We start from the raw sequence: 21195 nt of genomic DNA, 5'->3' as shown, positions 1-21195 counted from the left end.
AATCCATAACTTCCTCATACGAAGTCAGATTTAGGCGTTCTTTTTATGCACGCTCTCGGTTTAACGTATACTACAACTTTGGTTTAGATTACTAAGGCCAAAAATTCCTCTATCGTAAATTCACTATTTACGTCACACAGTGTCGTGCCGGTTTTGTCGTGAAACTTCGATAGGTCATAACTTTTTCATTATAATTCGGATTTCGGCGTTCTTTATATTCCAGAATCCTTGTCACGACCAATACAACTTTCTTCATCGATATTGGGTTTATCTAACACTTTATTTTTTACGCTTATTTTTATCATTTATTTATTATAGCATTATAAACAAGTAATAAGCACATAAATTCACATAATTCATGTATTACTAAAATAATTTATCTTTATTACTTCAAAATAAGTTACAATGGTTAGCTTGACTATTACATCACTATATTAATGCTTAGCCCAGAAAGACGGGCGTTACAAAATCCTTTTTTTTTTTCAAAGATGCACCAAGATACTCAATATTAGCTCAACACTCTCTCTATTAGCTCAAAGGGCGATTAGGGTTTCTCTCAGTGAATGTAAACAGTCGATGAGCCGCAAATGAGGCTATAAGTACCCTTAAATAGGCCCCAAACCCGGAGATTTAGGTTTTCACTTCACAGTGTCTACTCGGCGAGTCGACTCTCTGACTCGTCGAGTAGATCATTGATCCCATGTGGCACAACATGATTCTACTCGACGAGTTGTAGCACCAACTCGTACAGTTGCTCAATAGTCCTCAAAATTAAATAAATAAGCAGTATACTTGAAAGTCCGGATGTTACAGTAGCTCCGCCCATAATATCTTACAAATCAACCATATATAATAAAAAGCTCACGATAAAACTTACATAGAAATATGCTCTTAATTTACCTATATTTGAAGTTATGCTTAAAAAATTCTTTGTGTTTTCCATATTTCATAAACTAAGTGTATATGGTACAAATGTTTGAAGCATATAGTACAACTAGTGTCTGTCTTATTTACCTATATTTGAAGTTATCCTCACAAAATTCTTTGTTTTTTTCCATATTTCATAAAATAAGTGTATTTGGTACAAATGTTTGAAGCATAGAGTACAACTAGTGTCTTTATTCCATTCACTTCTCCTTTTTAACCGGGAAGCAAAGAAGTTATTCCCCAACACTTGATATATACTCGTCACTAAAATTTTCTTGTTGACGCCTTGCGTGAGCACTATAAATACCCCCACAACAAATATCCAAATCACCAAAAATAAAAACCATCGAATTCCCAGGTTATTCCCTCTCAAAAAATCAAACTGTGTTTCTAATATTTCATATATTTTCTCATAAATCTATTGAACATTTCTTATAATCCATCAGTGGTAATCCCCAAACATTTATTTAGAGGATTTTGCCGCAAATTTGACATGAATTTGTAGCCCTTGTTTTATTTTTTGAGGTTTATCTAACAATTCCTTTAATTTATAGATTTGTACGTTGGATATTCACGTCAAAATGGAAGACCTAAATTCTCAGGTTTTTCTTACACTTTGGCTACTTTACTATGTTTCGTCTATTTTATATGGTACTTTATTGTGCATAGTTACTTGCAATATATTATTTACACATTTTTCATCAACAAAAAGAAAAAAAAATAAAACAGAAAAGAATCCACTTAGATGCCTTATTTTTAATATCTCAACTTAATTAACTAAAAATCTATAACCAAGTATCCTATTGATTTATACGCAAAGTTAACATTAGATTTTGGGTTTCAAATATCCATGAAAATACTTTGATAATTAAAGATCATATACATAATACACTTTCCAAAATACTATGTAATTTTGGATATTGTGCGGGAGTATCATGAAATCCGATTTGGGATACGAAAGAAAAAACAAATCCAAATTTTACACAAAATTTAAGATCCTAACTCAAAATACATTGCTTTGTTTGTGTTATGTTAAGACAAATCTTGTAGATTGAATAAAAACTTATTTTCCAATGTTCTCTATCTTTCTCTACGCCAACACCTTGATTTAATATAAAGACGATGACCGTTTTTAAGGGTGAAATGTAGGAAAATTCCGAATGTGCAATGCGCCTTGCAACCCAAGTAGGGGCTCTGCCCTTGAACCCCCACGTTCTCAAGTCCTAATTAGTTGTCTGAAAATGCATATATATCTCTTATCCCCAAATATAATCGAACCGAACTCAACTTGAGTTGAATAACATCCCAATTACAATAAATATATCGATGACACTAAAATCATCAACATTTAATACTTTCAAAATTATCTCAATAATACATATTATTGGTACCTAATTTTAATATAACTTTATTGAGGAAAAATAAGCAAAAATGTATTCTTAAATTTTTTAAAATGATTATTGAAAAGTTTAATAATAAGTAGATTTGTTTAAGTTTCTTATAAAAATGAAATATCAATTATAGGCCATTATTTTTTCTTATGGTAATATTAGTTATATACGTTAATTATAATTAATTTTATATAAAATGTTTGTAAACAGATTGGAAAACAAATAATGTCGATTTAGGGCATATACAAATTTATAAGTTATGATAATATTTAATATTGTGTAACTTACGATCATATTCCAAAATCCAACTTCTTGTTTTGTTGAACATAAGACAGAACAGACTTTTATTTTCGTAATTTATTTTTTGTTTTTGACTTCTTAGATATTATATTATTTTTTTGTTAAGAGAAATTAGATAAAACTATTTTTCTTTATCTTAGATTCTTTTTAATTGCATAATCTAATTAAAAATATTTATTATTGTATTTATCCGATCGTATATTTTCATGATAAACCCAAACATGACAAATTATAATCAGTTTTTGATTTTTCAGTTAAAAAAAATGTATGTCTATCCAACGATGATGTTTACTGTTCATTGAAATAGAAAGATAAAACTTTACAAGGAAAACATATTTTTTAAAAGAGAAAGTAACTATGGAAATGAGACTAAGGGCTAATATCATAAAAACCGTTAAGTTTTTAGGGTTTTGTCGGTTTTGCCTAAAGTTGAATTTTATATCTGTTTTTACCCTATCATTTTCCAAAAAATGTTCGATTTTACCCTTTTACTGGTGATAACATGTTACCATTATATTAACTTCGTAAAAAAACCCTTAACTTTACAGTTTTTTTACATTTTTATCCTTCAGTTTATAATTTTTTTACACTTTTACCCTATGTATTTTTTTATTCATATTATACGTATTCAAGCAGAAAAATCATATGAATATGTATATTACGAAAAAAAATATACTTAGGGTAAAAGTGTAAAAAAAATTATAAACTTAAGGGTAAAAACACAAAAAAAACGGTAAACTTTAGGATTTTTTTTTGCGAATTTAATATAATGATAACCTGGAAAACCTGTTATCACCGGTAAAAGGGTAAATCGAAAATGTTAAGGTAAAAACGGACATAAAATTCAACTTTGGGCAAGACCGATAAAACCCTGAAAACTTGATGGTTTTTATAACATTACCCTGAGACTAATCAAGAAATGATTTTGATAATAAATTTATTAAAAAAAAAGTGTTTATATATATTAAATAAAAATGAAAATTATATTAAAAAATAAGTTAAGTTATAGAAAAATATTTATTTTAGGTTTTGGTAATAGACAGTGTTGTAAAAATCCCGACTAGGTCCTAATTAATCTTCGATTAGTCCCTAGGCGATACTCGACCGATTAGAGGACACCTAACGATTAATTCATTTATACACAATGAGTGAAGCAGTAGAACTTGATGAAATTTTAACACTTTGAAAAAGTTATATCTCAATAGAAACTATTTAAAGTATGATTACTCTTTTATTAATCATAATAACCTATTTTGTTATGATATTAGGGGTATTTATGAACTTTTATATAATATTAGTCATATTTAATTTTTTTAAAATTCAACAAATTAGCAATTAATGGTCCCCGATTAATCTCCGCCTAGCCGATTAATCCATTAACCATAGTCCACCGACTAGCTAGCGTCAAACGATTTTTACAACCTTGATAATAGGTAATAGGTTGTAATTTATTTTGTTTTAGATTGTTGTATTAATTATTTAATATTAAATTTACCTTTCTTTCTTGTTATAAAAAAATGAAATATTATATATTTTAGACAAATTTGCAAGAATAGTCTATGTAGGATGTCAAAACTAAAATGTTTGGGCCAAAAATGTTTGGACTAGTATTAGTGGTCCAAAAGTTTCATTTTCTTACGAGCTTGGTTTAATTTGGTTTCAATTTTTTTTGTAAGACGAGTTTTTCTTTAATATTTAATTTTCCATTTTGTTTTTGTTACTACATTAGAAAAACAATTAAAAATAAAACAAAAATAAAATACCCTCCCCCTTTCCTCCCCCCCCCCCCCTCTCTCTCTCTCTCTCTCTCTCCATTACAACCCTAACAAGATATTGAAGCCATTGTTATCAAAGTTTGAAATCGAGGAACCCTTGAAGAACATTCGTACAAAAAATTCATCAAGAAAGCGTCATCGCTGCAATATTTTAAACATTTTTTCGTAATCTCTTCCACATCGAGTTCCTCCTCATATGCACAACAACTTCGAAACTCATCTCCATCTTCTTTGAGATTCAACTCCATTACAATAGTTATTACATTTGCTTCACCAAATTAAAACGAAAGATAAATCAAAAAACGATCAATATTTAAATCTAAACCCCATATTCCAGATCATGATCGACGAATAAAAAATTCCAACAAAACCCAAATCAGAAAAACTTCAAAGCTATAAAGACTAAAAATATTTCATTTACTGAATCTGAAGTGATCAGTGGTTTTGATTTTCATATATAGTCAATGATTATAGAAACGAGAAGGGTGTACGAATCTTACTCGAGAGAGCTTCAAATCATTGTTTAACTACCGTCAATCTCTCAAGAACCAACCTGCAATAGCAAAAAAATCCTCTGAAAATCCCACTTGACGTTCTTCAATGGCGACATCGATTCATTCTCTCTGGGTTCAGAGTAAGAGGAGAAGCAGATATGAAGGATGATAAGTGGGTGTTGGCTTCGATTTCAGTTTCAGAGAGGCAAGTAGAGCTTTTTGATTTAGATCTTCTGGGATATCCGACGAACTTTAGGGATGAACATACATAAATCGATTTCAAGAAGGAAACCTACACATACACACATACATAAATCGATTATAGATTTGATTTATGGGTTTTCTTTTAAGAAAGAGATTTTGTGTGTGTGTGTGTGTGTTCATCAGATATGGGGTTCATGAATGTGAGTGTGTATGTTCTTCAGCTCTTGATTTCGACTTTAGAACAAGAAACCCTTCATCAGATTTGATTTCGACTTTAGAATAAGAAACCCCAAAAGTATTGATAACAAACCCATTGGCAATCATTAGAGCACTGATTGAAGCTGTCAATTGAAGCTGTCGATTAAAGCTAGAAAGAGAACATCGATTTTTTATATGTATAATTTTTTTCACATGCCATTGAAGCTTCGGTGAGAGAGAGAAAGAGGGGTATTTTATTTTTGTTTCATTTTTAATTGTTTTTTAATAGCTGATAATAAAATAAAAAATTGAAAATTAAATAATGAAAGCAAAATTGTTTTTACGAAAAAGTTCAAACCACACTGGGCAAAACTCGCAAGAAAATAAAAATTTTGTACCATCGGTGTTACTCCAAACTTTTTTGGTCAAAACATGCGAGCTTTGATATATATATATATATATATATATATATATATATATATATATATATATATATATATATATATATATATATATATATATATATATATAGCTTAGGTTATTCTATTTTAACTAATTATTGTATGAATATCATATGCTATGAGAATGATAAAGAAAATATGTTGTTTGATAATATAAATACGTTAAATCTTACATAAATATTGTCATTAACACACATTCTCACTAATTAAATCGTCTATAAGATTATTATACACTTATTATTATTATTATTCTCATTTCTGTCAGAATGTTTATTGGGTCGTATTTTGTCAGAATGAAAATGAGTGAAAAACGATATGTGAAAACAAAAATAAATAATAATTAGCGAGAATGCATAAAAATGACGATATTTTTGTAAGGTTGAATGTATTTACATTGTTAAACAACTTATTATCTTAGTAATTTTCATAGCATATGATATCCGCACAATAATTAGTTAGAATACTTGAACCTAGCTTTTATATATATATATATATATATATATATATATATATATATATATATATATATATATATATATATATATATATATATATATATATAAAAGCTAAAATTTTAATGAATCCACCTCCACATAGAATTGTTAACTATTTGAAAACATGTTATATAGATTGTTATAGGATGTGTGGATTCCTAATTTTTTTTCTCCAAATGCGGTCTTGGGTAGATAAGACTGCACTCCGGTATATATATATATATATATATATATATATATATATATATATATATATATATATATATATATATATATATATATAAGAAAAATGACTCTTGAGGGTAATTAACTTTTGCGTTTGTACTTATATTGAATACAAATGAGTACAAACGCAAAAGTTAATTACCCTCAAGAGTCATTTTCCCTTATATATACCGGAGTGCAGTCTTATCTACCCAAGACCGCATTTGGAGAAAAAAAATTAGGAATCCACACATCCTATAACAATCTATATAACATGTTTTCAAATAGTTAACAATTCTATGTGGCGGTGGATTCATTAAAATTTTAGTGCCATGGATGGTTATTTCCCATCTCCCTTCTCTTCCAAATGGATTGAATCGAGTTAAAATAATTAAAAAAAATATAGTGCTTTCACTACTACAACTAAATACTTTTCCCATCTCTATGAGGAGAAAAAGCACGTAGAGATTTTCTTAACATGAAGTTATCCTAGATACAAGGTAAGAGTTTTAGTGTGTGACAATTAAAGGGAACACAAATAGGCATTTTCGCCATCGTATATATTTGGTAGGGTCTATTTTGTTTGGTAAATAAGTTCAAAACGACAATGTATATATAAATTTGTTTTCTAACTAATCTTTTCTAGTCAAAAGTCTAGAAATTAGGGATATATGGTCTTCTATTGATCACTCTCTAAAACCACCCTTTGTGTTTTTTAAAAATTGTGCAAAAGGGAGAAAATAGTATCCACAATTTTATTAAAGTTGATGGATTATGCTAAACACCTTTATGTGTCAATTGAAAGAATAATGCCATCATCTAGTACATGGGTTTTAAATGACCATCATATAACTTGATCACTTTTGATTACATTCCTAAAGTACTAAATTTATTTTATATTCATTATAATTGTAGAATAATAGTGGCAAGGAAAAGGTGCTCAGTTCAATTCAGCATGTGAGCAAAATATGTGCAAGCCTAAAAGATCACAAGAAAGTAAATCTGTTTGGGCCTCCAGGAGTTGGGAAAACATGGATGGCAAAGAGAGTAAGTGAGCTTGCCACCAGGATGAAAATTGTCCATGTCACACTTTGGGTGTTTATGTGCAAAGAGTATACGAAAGAGTCTCTCTCAAAAAGTATTGCTCAACAGCTATGCTTACTTCCTACTACTAATGAGGAGTGGGAGGATTGGGATGAAAATAAGGAACTAAAGGACAATGATGATAAGGTTCAAGACTCAGAAACTTTGATTAAAGAGATAAAGAAGAAACTTAAAGAAAACAAAAAGAAGAAACTTGAAGAAAAGGAAAAGAATAAACTTGAAGAAAAGGAAAAAAAGAAACTTGAAGAAATGGAAATTCTTCTAATTCTAGATGATGTTCACCTAGATCACGAAACTGAACATGATTCGAATGAAACAAAATTTTGGTCACTATGGAATGAAATGTTTCCTAATGAAAACTTCAAAACTCTTTTAATATCAAGATTAAAGGGGGAACATGAAGATATTTCTGATGCTATTGAGGTTGAAGCTTTCCCTAAAGAAGAGTCTGATGCTTTATTGATAGGAAAACTTGATGCTCAATTGAGGAACAAGGAAAGAATCCTAAATCTAGGAAAAAAATTGATGGAAAAAAGTGATGGTTTTCCTGGTACAGTTATTATGATAGCAAAATCCTTGAATTACTTTGGTGTAGATGAAACTAGAATGTCTATTCTTGAAAAGGAGTTGGAAGAAACATCTCGCGAATACAGTGTAAACAAGTTATTGTGCATGAAGCATGATGTGTTGCCCATTAGTATTTTGAAAGATCTATGGTGGAGTGGTCACCATTTCTTTCGTGATTCAGCAAGTGTTCACTACAATGAGCTGATAACTTACTGGATCTTGGAAGGGTATTTGGGTTTTGGTAGCATGACGAGTTTGTATAACAAAGGTCATGGGATTGTAATGGAGCTTATGGATTGTGGCGTACTCAAAGGGCTAGAGGGTGATTATGTTTTCATGGACAAATCACTTATAAACGTTGATGATCTCTATCAGTACGTTGACCAAAACGCAAATCTTGGTTTGGCGACTGTGTTTACGTCTGATGTAGAAGGTTTTGGGCGAATCACGCATGAAGATGGAATGTTGAAAACACCTCGGAGGACACGTACGAAAGTGAAGAATCAAGAACAGAAAGAATCATCATCAAAGGAAGTTGGTCAGAATCTTTCGACTTTATTATTAGACGGGACCCATTTTAGTGATCAAGTCATGATGAACTTCCTTAAATCCGAGAAGGAACTTCAAGTTCTAGCTTTATTCAATCCCACCATCAAATCTTTGCCAAATTCGTTGGATATGATGGAGAAGCTTCGTGTTCTTGTGCTTAGAGGTTGTGAGTTTTTGCAAGATGTCAAGCTCCCTTTAAAAGCTTTGCGTGTTCTTGAGATCTCTGGTGGAAGGTATTTGAGGTCGTTAAAATCGATATTTTTCAAGAATATGGTGAATCTTCAAAGTATTCATCTATCTGGACTTCAAATCAGTTATTTACCTCAGGCCTTTTATAATCTTCTTGAACTACGTTGGTTAGTCATTAAGGATTGTCGGCGTTTGAAAAAGCTTGAGAGCCTTTCAAAACTCGAACATCTTTTGGTTGTTGACCTCTCGGGTAATATCGTTTTGGATACTGTTGATAAAAACTTCTTGAAATTTAAGAATCTTCAAAGCCTTAATCTTTCTAATACCTTGGTTTCCACAACCCCATTGCTCAAAAACATTGAATCACTCACTCATTTGTTATGTCGAGGATGTAAAGGTTTAGGCAGATTGCGAGGGCTAACTTCCTTAACCAGTCTCCAAACTCTTGATCTCTCTGGTTCCATAGAATTCGAAGAGTTCCACGATTCGTCTTTACAAAGCTTAAGATCCCTCAAAACCCTTGACCTATCCGAAACTGCAATTGATCGTCTTCCTTCTAACATTTCCGACCCTTGTTCTCTTTATCTTAAGAGTTGCCCTCAGTTAGAAAGACTTCCATGCATCGAATCCCTTCGAGACCTCGAGGTACTTGATGTTTCAGGTTCAAAGAATCTTAAAGAGTTCGAGGAGGGATTCTTTGATCGACTCACAGATCTTCGAGTCCTCAACCTCTCAGAAACTAATGTTGTAGATCTTCCTTCCCTCTCATGGCTTTCCAATCTTCGTGAATTGTACCTATCACATTGTCCATCATTAAAACGTTTACCCTCGCTAAAATCTGCTACAAAATTGGAGATTCTTGATGCCTCATGGTGTAGTGGTTTAGATGATATTGGAAATCAATCTTTCGAGGGAAAAACTCGCCTTCAAAAGATCGATCTTTCTGAAACAAAGATCGAGTCCTTCCCTTCTCTTTCAAATCCAAGCCATCTCCGTCAGCTCCTACTAAAGAACTGCAAAGCCTTGAAGAGTTTTGAATTAAATGTATCCTTGCCGAATCTTGAGGAGTTAAATCTTTCTGGTGTCACCTTGAAACCTAATGGAGCTGAATTCATGAAGGATATGAGCAACATTCAAATTCTTGACCTCTCTAATACTTCCCTCGAACAGATTCCCTCCATTTCAAAATTCACAAACCTTACTCGCCTTTCTCTTGCTGGTTGCTCATGCTCAGACGCAGAACTAGATTTGAAGCCATTAAGTAAGCTTGAAGTATTGAATCTTTCAGGATCATCCATCAAGCGTTTGACAAACCTCAGTGGGTCCCACACCCTTCAAAAGCTCCTACTTCAAGGTTGTTCTATAGCGGAGTCCTCTAAAGATGACGAGTTTAAAGATCTCTTGGGATCCAACCCAAAAATACCTGATGCGATGTCTAAATTAAGTCATCTTGACCACATCGAGTTTCCAAATGTCAATTATGACACCAGCCATGAAGAATCTTCATCAGAAGAAGCGAATCAAGAACAATGGAGCATCTGTCGGTTGTCTGCGGATGACAAAGCTCCCATATTTACTAGTGGTTCTCAGTTTCTTGAAATTCTCAAGGAAAACCCTTTGCAAGAGGAGAGCCATTTATGTGCAATTCCTTATATGGTGGAAGGTGAAACAGGAGATCGATATCTTCAACGACATGAACTTGTTTTTCGAGATGTCTACCTCCAAGCATGCGGGTTTCCTCAATACAAGGGAAACAAGTCGTTGCAGATTCGTGGTTTTAACCATTTCCCAAAGGGTATCGAAAACATCATCAGTAAAGTCAACATGGTCTTTCTGATTGATAATAAGTTCAAGGGTTTGCCATCTGAGTTTGATGCCTCTAAGCTCAAGGAAGTAAAGGGATGCTGGATCGACAGGTGTGATAAAACAATCACCATTTTTACCGAAAAGGAAGGAGATGAAAATTCCAATTCTCCAATTTTCCTAGAGAATCTTGGAATTTCGAATAATCGTCGTTTGGAAAGTATATATAATGGGAAACAGGCATCTGGGAGCTTCGATAGTCTCAAGAGTTTGTATTTGGAAAGTTGTCCAAAGCTTTCAGTCGTATTTCAATCATCATGGCTACCAAAGAACTTGGAAGTTCTTGAAATCAAACACTGTGACAAGATAGTATCACTCTTTGATCAAACGGATCAAGGTATACTTCCAAGCTTAAAAACATTGCATTTATGGGAACTATCAGAACTAGAGAACATTGGCCTCTCATTTCCAAAGTTACAAACTCTCAAAATCTGGGAATGCCCAAAAGTGAAGCAAATTGATCGCATCTTTCAATCATCCGATATTTTGGAGACATTATCGATCACTGGTGCGACTAGTTTGAAGAGTTTGGACGGAATCTCATGTTTAAGATGTCTTTCTACTCTTATATTGGAAAGTTGCCCGATGCTTGAATATGTTGCCTCTTTTCTGGACTCTGTTAAAACCATCGAGATAAAGTCATGTGAGAAGTTGCAGATTCTGTTTACACGCATGTACTATATGCCAGATTTAGACACACTCCATTTTGAAGATCTACCGATGCTGAAAAAGATTGGCGTCACTTTCCCATCAATAGTAACTATAATTACTTACGAATGCCCAAATTTGAATCTCAAAGGCACGATTGTTGACTAGCAATGATTCCACATGCATCATGGTACGTATCATCTAGTTCATCAAAACATCAATTATATAATAATGAAATTATTGACTATGTATTTTGATACTCAGGTTACATATCGTGGCATTTAATTACTTGTTCCTGAAAAAGATGACAGAAAATTACTAGTTCGTGAAGGTAATAAAAGCTGTGTCATGCATTGGATATATTTGTGAAGATTCTAATAATGTGTGTGCTTAATTACTGATTGGATCATGTATGTTAATTAATCTGTTGTGCTATTGTGTATCCGTAGAAAAAGGGTATCACTTTCTTTGTTCATTGTAAAATAATGTGCGTGAAAACGTGACAGAACAATAAATCCATGTATTAGTTATTATGCATCTTGATTGTTTAATAATATGGTTTGAGTTATCAATCGATTCTTATTATCGTTTATTAATATTTCTGCTTGATTAATAATGTATACGGTGATTTTGGGAAAACCTCCATGATTAAGCAAATTTTTTGTATAGTGCTTCTCTAATGCATATTATAATACATCTTTTAATGGTTAAGAACCTCTCGGCCATTTGTTTTTTTATATTATAATCTATTGGAATTTTAAGTCCTGTGTGGCTATGTGTGATAGTTTATAGGCGGTTCTAAGAAATTAAATAACATGCTACTATTAATACCTCATTTTTTTTTTTCTAACATTGCCTCTTTAATTATTTCTTGTTTGGTACCAGACTTTATAGCAATTATTTTTATAAAAGTTTTTTCAAAATTCTAACATCAAAATAATATATATATATATATATATATATATATATATATATATATATATAATGTATTCTTTTAATACATTGAATATTGTGTGCGACAAACAATCAAAATATTAGCCAATATGTATTATGCTTTATATATCGGTTTGGAATACTGTCCACTACTAAAAAATAGGGCACTACCGACAGCATTTAGCGACGGAAAAAATCCGTCGGAAACAGAGACGAAATACTGGCGGATTTTCGACAAATTAAAAAAATTTAATTATATGGATTTTAGTGACGACTTTTGCGACGGTTTAGCAACACTATACATTTTTGTTGGTAGTCCGTTACGCTTCACCAACGGAAATCAACAATTTAATTTTTCATTCCGTCCGAAATCCGTTAATGAAATTTGTCTTTTTTATTTTTTTTTTATTTATTTTTTTTTATTTATTTTTTTTTTATTTTTAAATAGCTTGGGCAATATTGTAAATATACGAGTGTTAAAAGGGCGTTTCTGAACAAGTCTGAACTGAACTAAAAAAGAACGTCGTCTACCGATTTTCCCTTACTCTCACTTTCCCTCTTCTCTGGCCACTGCCTCCGTCAACAACGTCACGTCCGCCATCCGCGCCGGCAGCAAAGCCCTCCATCTCCTCCAAATTCATCGACGTGACATGCCTTCTCCCTCCCGGTCTGACCTGCAACCCACTGCCCCTTTAGGCCTTCACTAAGTAAAATTTCTCCCATTTATCTGAACGACGACCAACATTGCCTCACTCTTTTGTCGCTGCCACCACTGCCACCGTTAAAATTGCTGCTGTAGCCGGTGGACCATACCATTGGATCAGATTTCACTTTTTTTCTCTCCAAGTTTTGGTAAAAAAAAACCCTAACTTTTTTTTCTATTAGATTCTTTATGTACATTACTCAAATGATGTTTGTTTGTTCTCTTAGCACGAGATTTCGAATAAGCCGATAATGACTTCATCTCCTCGGGACTAGCAACAGACATCAAATTACACGTATAATCTTCTTGGAACCCAAGATTAGATAATTTATTGGTGGATTTTTTATTTTGTCAAATTTTGTGGCTTAGCTTTTCGAGATTGCAGATATATTTATCCATATCCACAATCAACTCATTGAATTTGTTGATAGCTTTTTTGTTTCTTTTCAATCACTCATTGTGTGCTTTGCATAGATAGATACTCTGCAACCACATGAGGAAGAAGATCAGGACTTATCTACCTTTTGAAGTGGCACACTAGCTGTTTGTAAGGTATGGTTTTGGTAATTTTCCTTATTATAGAGCAAGAAAAACTATGATAATAAGTCTCTCAGATTCCTTTTTATGTTGCTCCCAAACCAAGTCTCAGTTATAGGGTGTTAACAGCTGTAAATGTTGCCCACCAAGTGTTTGTTATTTTTTTGTTGGTATGGTTTCCATAATTTTGATGATTATAGAGCTAGCAAAACGCCATGGATTTTGGAGAAGAAATTTTGTTGATCTTTTATTTATGAATATGGTTTACAACAAGGGTTTAGGTTTTTGTTATGTTCAATTTATGTTTTTTTATATATATAGTTGTAAGCAAAAGTAAGCAAAATAGTTGAACAATGTATTGAGTAGAGTTGAAACTATGGATAAATAAAATAAAAAGTTAAAATGCATCTGGACAACTGAATGTGATTATGGATATAACGATTCATTCATTTAGCTTGTGCTTATTACCTTATTCCATTCAATCTTAACTCATATCATATGCAGATGAGGAACCTTCAACTTCCAGGAGTTCAAATGAAGAGATCAGGAGGTCTTTCGTCCAAAAGAGATTGATGATTGGCCATGATGAGTATGTTCTGATTATTATTATAATTATATTTGTGCTTATTATTATTGGCTTTTATTTGGATATGACTAGCATAAAAAGAGATCAGGAGGTCTTTCTTTTTCTCTTCTCTCTCCCGTCCTTCAATTTAATCATCTTCATTACTCGCCATACCAAGAATCACTAAAATGAATTGGAAATTGAATGGATGGAATTGGAATTAAAGTAGTCTTGCACATTCCATTATTCTGATGGAATTGGATTCTGTCCATTCGAAACCAAACACAACCTGGATTAGAATCTTCAAATCTGAAAGATTTTGATTGAATTGGAATTGAGTTCTGTTCATTGACAACCAAGTGCTCAGTGGAATGGAATCTTGAATCATGAAATCGTATTTTACCAAAGTTCTCGATTATGGCATCATACATTACGAAGCAGCAATCTACTTTCATATAAGTTGTAATTGGGAATTATGGCAAAAGTACATTGCTATTATGAGTAAAAAACAAAATATGTTGTATAATCATGAAAAAACTGAAAATGGTTTCTATTATGATTATTAGAAAGTATGAAACTATAATGAAGAATTTCATAAAAGTACGTTGCTATTTATCACCATTAACTATTTTTTATTCAAACTTCACGTGGAGAAAATTGTACTTAAAATCACATTTGTTTTACGTATTATCATAATTGCTACTTGTTTATTCCCCTTTATGGTCAACATTGGAGGGCATTTATGGTATTTGACAATAGATAAATATCTCTCTAGCTAACAACTTTCAATGATACGTATGGAATCCACGAGCTAATCAAGAAGGATACTCTCCATTGGTTGTTGAGGTCAAGAGAATTATAGATGGATTTTTTAATTTGATGCTTTTTAAATATCGAATATGGATTGAAATTTATGGATTTAATGTATGTCGAATATGGATGTAATGGATTTAAATTTATGGATTTACTTTTATATTTGTTGGTTTTAAAATACAGATTTTATGTATGTTTAAAAAACTTGTTGAATATGTAGTTTTTTTTTTAATTTATAATTTCTTCATGAATTTATAATTTTTTTAAAAAAATGCCAAAATCCTTTGCTAATCTGTCACAAAATAATTTGTCGGTAATCCGTTAGTGACTCATTCCGAGATTTCGTTGGTAATTCGTTAGTAAATTGTTCTGTCGATAATCCATTGCAAACAAATTTCGTTGGTAATCTGCTACAAAAAATATTCAGTCGGTGATCCATTACTATTTCTGACGGAAAAATCCGTCGACGTAGCCGTCGGATATCCGTTACAAACAATTAGCGACAAGAATATACCGACATATTTTGGTCTGTTATAATTCTGTCGGTAAAGAGTATTAGCGACAGATTATCGAGAGTTTTGACTGTCGGTAATGCTCTTTTTTGTAGTAGTGGTCCAAGACACACACTGAACATTCATATATATATATATATATATATATATATATATATATATATATATATATATATATATATATATATAAGATGACCATCTTTCTGAATAGTGAACCTGGGTCTTTTTTGGTGGAAATGGTTCCCCGTTTATGTATGTGTGCTCAAATCGTCTTTAGGGTCATTTTATGTCAATATCCATATATTTTGTGGACATGTGTTGGTAATAGTTTCAATTCCCGGTCATTGTATCCCCACACCTTGTCACACCCCCAAACCAGAACGGCGAAAACGTTCGGGGGCGGAGGACGTCATATTCAGTATCATAACAGTTTATAGAAAGGAAAGTACACACCACCATATATAAATGTTTTAAAAATGTTTACATCATTGTATTCATTACATGTTCAAAAGATAAATGCATAAACATCTTTCAAAAGAAGTAAATAATGCCAACGCGTTATTCACCAAAGGTTGATTTCCAAACCTGCTTAACGATTCCCTGAGAATACAAGTTATTTCAAAGAAAAAGTGTCAACAATTAAGTTGGTGAGTTCATAAGTGATTTAGAAACTTTGAATTCCATTTCAAAAACGAGTGTATATTTTCCAAGAATATCCCATATTTCCTTATAAAAGTGTGAAATGCATGAGAATGTTGATATTGAGAAACGTAGATAGTTGAAACAAGAAAATCCCTTATTTTCCTAATAGTTGTTTGTTTAATGTTCAAGACTAACATTTTGAAGCAATCCACATGCTTTAGAAAAGTTTTAAACATAGATTTATATAATCAACCTATTAGAAGATTTCAGTTTGTTAGATAATGAATAACCGTAGTAACTACTTATTCATTATTCAAAACTACTATAATAGTTGTATATCCGATGAGTTTTATAACCATACTGAACATAATATGCCTGTAGCGACGTTCTTCAGGCGTCGTAGCGTTATGACAAACTGTCACCCCAAAAGACAGACTGTAGCTAACAGCCAGGGTGCGGGATCATGACTTCCCGTATAGATCTATACACATTTGACACGTTCTCCGAACGGGAGACTCTGGTTATAGACAGGACTTGTAGCGATACCTTTTATCTAAAAGGCAGTGTTTGAAGATATACACGTCTCATGGATTCTCAACTAAGTCTGTATTAAAGTGATAGTTTTGTATGCAAAGTTTTATCCTTTTTCACAATGTTTGACCAACATAAATCACGAGTTTTTAGAATATATGAAATGGTTTAACAACGAAAGATGCTTTGGTGTTACCAAATACTTTGTATAAATCTATTGCATGCAAAGTATAACAAGAGTTTTCGCATAATAGAACTAAATCACAAGTGATTCATTTGATAGAAACGAGTAAAGGAGATTTTTATGAAATACACGATAATAACGGTATGTTTACTTGTATTCCTCCCCTAAAAGAGTATAAAAGCATTTAAAATGTATTTAAAGAGTGTTCGAAGGGGGATATGAACTCACTTGATAGTTTGAAGATAGCGAAATGGAAAACCGGACAGAGTTTCGCCTCGGGAAACGGACTTTTCTCGGGATTCTCGGGAATCTTGGGAGTAAAATCGACCCTCGGGACTTGAGCAAAATGACCAGGGCTTCGGGTTTGAACGGGCACGGAAATCGAGGCAAGATCGTGAGAGAAAGGAGAGAATTGAGCATTTTTTTCGGAATGCCTCACATTCTATTTATAGGGGGGTCTGAGAAGCCTCGTACGCGGGGCGTACGCTCGTACGCAGCGCGTACGCATACGTCATGCATTACCGAAGCCTCGACTGCCTCGGCTTCGGATGGGACGGCGGGTCGGTCGGACGGGCGGGTCGGACGGGTCGGTAGCCTCGCATAGGGCGACGTGGACGATCCGAGGCCAAGGCCCTCGGGTACGCAGGGCGTACAAGGGTACGCGGCGCGTACCTCGGATGAGGACGCTGACTCCTCTTCGGATAATACTCGATTTTTGAATTAAATAAATATATAATTTATTTAATAAACTTCAAAAATTCATATCTTCTTCATACGAACTCCGTTTTCGATGGGCTTTATATCCATGCGTAGGTGAGACTACGCTCTACAACTTTCGTTTAGACTCCGTTGGCAAATTCCAAAATTATTTTTATTATTTATTTTATAACTCATCGTGTTTAAGGAATTTCTTTAAAAATTCGTAACTTCTTTATCTGAAGTCGGTTTTTGCCAGACTTTTTACCGCTGAAATACCATTGTCGAGACCTTCGATTCTCGTTTAGGTCATTCCGGCCAAAAGTCGTTCGATCTCCGATTCGAGTTTTTAGCTGTCTGCTGCTAAGCCGAACTTGGAAAAATCTTAATTTCAATATACGAAGCCGGATTTGAGCATTCTCTTTAAGTATGATCCCGGTTTAATGATATTACACATAATAGGAATTTAAATAGATACTTTTTGGGGCATTTTATTCCCAAAGTAAATTTTATTACCCCAAGATGGTTACAATACTTGACTTTTTAGGTCAATACAAAGAGTTGAAATATCGGGTTGTTACATCATCCCCCCGTTAGAGGGAATTTCGTCCCGAAATTTTAATACAAAATAGAAGTCTTAGGGACTGAGGAAGAGGTGCAGATACTTCTGTTGCATTTGGTCTTCCTGTTCCCATGTGAATTCGGGTCCTCTCTTAGCATTCCATCGGACATTTACTATTGGAATGCGACTCTGCTTAGTTCGTTTAACTTCCCTGTCCATGATCTCGACGGGTTCTTCCATAAAGTTAAGATTTTCGTTTAGCTCGATTTCATCGAGTGGAATTACAAGTGTTTCATCGGACAAACACTTTTTCAGGTTCGATACGTGGAATACTGGATGTACTTTGTTAAGCTCGATTGGAAGTTGGAGTTTGTAGGCCACTGGACCAACTCTCGAAATGATTTCGAAGGGTCCAATGTACCGAGGATTTAGCTTTCCACGCTTCCCAAAGCGTATCATGCCTTTCCAGGGTGAGACCTTCAGTAGTACCCGGTCGCCAATCTTGAATTCCAAGGGTTTACGTCTCCTGTCGGCATAGCTCTTTTGCCTATCCCTTGAGGACTTCAGTCGTTCTCGTATTTGCACAATCTTTTCAGTCGTTTCTCTGATGATCTCCGGACCAGTGAGGGTGTTATTAGGGACTAGACCTTTTGCCAATTGTGTGTCGCCCACTTCCGTCCAGCACAGGGGTGATCTGCACTTACGGCCGTAAAGGGCTTCGAATGGAGCGGTCTTGATACTAGTATGGTAACTATTGTTATAAGAGAACTCGACCAAAGGCAAGTGAACATCCCATGCCTTGCCAAAGTCGATTACACATGCTCGCAACATGTCTTCCAAGATTTGGATCGTCCTCTCACTTTGTCCGTCAGTTTGTGGGTGGTATGCCGTACTCATATCCAACCTTGTTCCCATGGATTTTTGCAGTGATTGCCAGAATCTGGAAGTGAATCTGCTGTCTCTATCTGAGATGATGGACATCGGTACGCCATGAAGTCGTACGATCTCTCGGATGTAGGTTCTTGATAGTTTTTCCATCCTATCAGTTTCCTTGATCGGTAAGAAATGGGCTGACTTGGTTAATCTGTCGACGATTACCCAAATAGTATCTTGGCCACTCTGAGTTTTGGGCAGTTTGGTTATGAAGTCCATGGAAATCTGCTCCCATTTCCACTCAGGTATTTCAGGTTGTTGGAGTAGACCTGAGGGTTTCTGGTGTTCTATTTTTATTTTGGCACAAGTTAAACACTTGCTCACATATGTAGCAATCTCCGCTTTGATGTTTGGCCACCAGTAAAGTTGCTTGAGATCTAGATACATCTTGTCTGACCCTGGGTATACGGAGTAACAGGAAAATACCCCAGTTTTCGGATTATTGCTGATTACTTTGTGTATTTCTCTTAAGTTGTGTTTCTTCCTCAACACAACCCACTAAAATACCCGGAACAGGAGTAGTGTTTGTGTTGTTAATATTAATTTTTTCGTATAAAAGGGCGAATAATCACTGTTTTTCATTGCTCATTTGATTTTCTGTCTTCATGGTTGATTTTGCTTCCATCATCTCTTATTTTTCAAACTGTTTTCAGCCTTGGTTCACCATAATCTTTTAATTATTCGTGAATCTTGGAAACTAAACATAACTGACAATAATTGAGGAACCTATTTTAAGTTGGTCATAATTGCATACCACCTGTTTGATGTTTTGCCTGAGTGGAATGTTGACATATTTTTGTTCTTCTAATGTCATAGTTAGTGATTCTTGGTGTTCTCTATGGGGTGACATGACCCTTTTAATTTGATTATTTACATTCATGAATCTTTATTCATGCGGATGGCAAATACATCCCTTCTTGTTGCTACTGCTCATAACAGTGTTGAAGTAGTTAAGTTTCTGTTGAACATGGCAGGACTTGAAACACTTGAGTTGGAACAATGAACATGGTGTGTACAATCTTTATTCACTCATTATCGGATTTGATTATTCATATAATCTATTAATGAGTACGGAGAAACACCATTGCATATGGCTACCAAAACGGTTGTAATTTCTTTCTCATTGTGACAACCCAAGTTGTTCCGTTACATTTCCCCGTTACCGTTAACGGAATATTCCAGTTTATAAAAGTTCCGTTAATTAGAGGTCATCAATTTAATAAATATTCCATTTGTTTACATTTAATATGCCGTTAAGTTGTGATAAAAAGAAATAAAAACACATAACACACATTTCCATTTATTTGGAAAATGTTAAGTTTCATTATTACGACCACTAAATCGGGTGCGACCAAGAGCCCTGTCTGACGGCAGTATTGGGTAGAATTCCACTGAGCTCCAACTCCTACCCATATATAAGGGGGAGTAAACTCCATTTGGAGCTTTTCCACCCTCTCTCTCTATACTCTCTCTCTAGACTTGTTTTCGCCCCAAATCCGCAACCAAACACTTCCAAATCGTAAGTCCGCTTACCCTAGCTTATTCTAAACATATTGATTTGTGTTTATAGCTAAAAATTCGGACTTAGAAGCTGTTAGAATGGAGTTTACGGCCTAAGCTCCTCCTTAGGCTTTAAACCCCAAAATAAAGGCCAAAAGGACCCCCAAAAGTCCCTATAGGCTTGGAAATAAATTAAGGGATTTGCCTAGGAGTGTTTAAACATTAAATCACATGATTTTAGGGGGTAAAAGAGAGTTTACGGCCCAGGCATATGCCAAGGCCGTAAACACCTCTTAAACATGTCAAAAAGCCCCAAAAACATTCCCAAACCACCCTAGGGCTTCATACATAAATTAAGGGCTTATCATTTCGGGTTTAAACCATTTAAACACATCAAAATGGAGGGAAAAAAGGAGTTTACGGCCCAGGCATGTACCAGGGCCGTAAACACCCCTAAACACACCCAAATGATAGTTTTAATCCCCCAAAATGGCATCACACTTCATTATAAATTACTAGCAAGGTATTAGGGGCTTAAAACTTCACAAAACTCAAAGAATGAGAGTATACGGCCGTAAACTCCCTTAGGAGTTGTCCCTGGGCCGTAAACTCCCTAAAGAAGCCCGTAGGAGCCTTAAACCCACTCATGCCTTTTTGGAATTGGACTTAGAAAAATCCCACTAACAAGATTAAGCTTTGAAACACACTAGAACCCC

At 33.9% G+C, this 21195-nt stretch overlaps 1 protein-coding gene and 1 long non-coding RNA gene across 3 annotated transcripts; both read left to right on the top strand.

The window, feature by feature from the left end:
* The first annotated feature begins 1247 nt into the window (after positions 1-1247).
* On the top strand, positions 1248-11940 carry LOC145049894 (putative disease resistance protein At4g19050). The gene is made up of 4 exons (XM_078998237.1): positions 1248-1285; positions 1482-1529; positions 7364-11558; positions 11633-11940. Exons 2-3 carry the CDS (start codon positions 1509-1511, stop codon positions 11534-11536), a joined length of 4194 nt encoding a protein of 1397 aa, XP_078854363.1. The 5' UTR covers positions 1248-1285; positions 1482-1508; the 3' UTR covers positions 11537-11558; positions 11633-11940.
* Positions 11941-12825: 885 nt separating this feature from the next.
* On the top strand, positions 12826-15081 carry LOC145049887 (uncharacterized). Of its 2 annotated transcripts, XR_013683352.1 has the most exons (5): positions 12826-13153; positions 13232-13299; positions 13483-13556; positions 14046-14130; positions 14882-15081. It is a non-coding gene; the product is annotated as an uncharacterized LOC145049887 (long non-coding RNA). The 2 variants fall into 2 exon arrangements; XR_013683351.1 differs by having other exon boundaries at positions 14046-15081.
* The last annotated feature ends 6114 nt before the right edge of the window (positions 15082-21195 follow it).

This window comes from Lactuca serriola, chromosome 1 (assembly GCF_051521515.1).
Source record: "Lactuca serriola cultivar US96UC23 chromosome 1, Lser_US96UC23_V15, whole genome shotgun sequence".
Classification (NCBI taxonomy): Eukaryota; Viridiplantae; Streptophyta; class Magnoliopsida; order Asterales; family Asteraceae; genus Lactuca; species Lactuca serriola.
The sequence above is the reverse complement of the archived record's forward strand: the minus strand, read 5'-3'. Positions and strand labels throughout refer to the sequence as shown.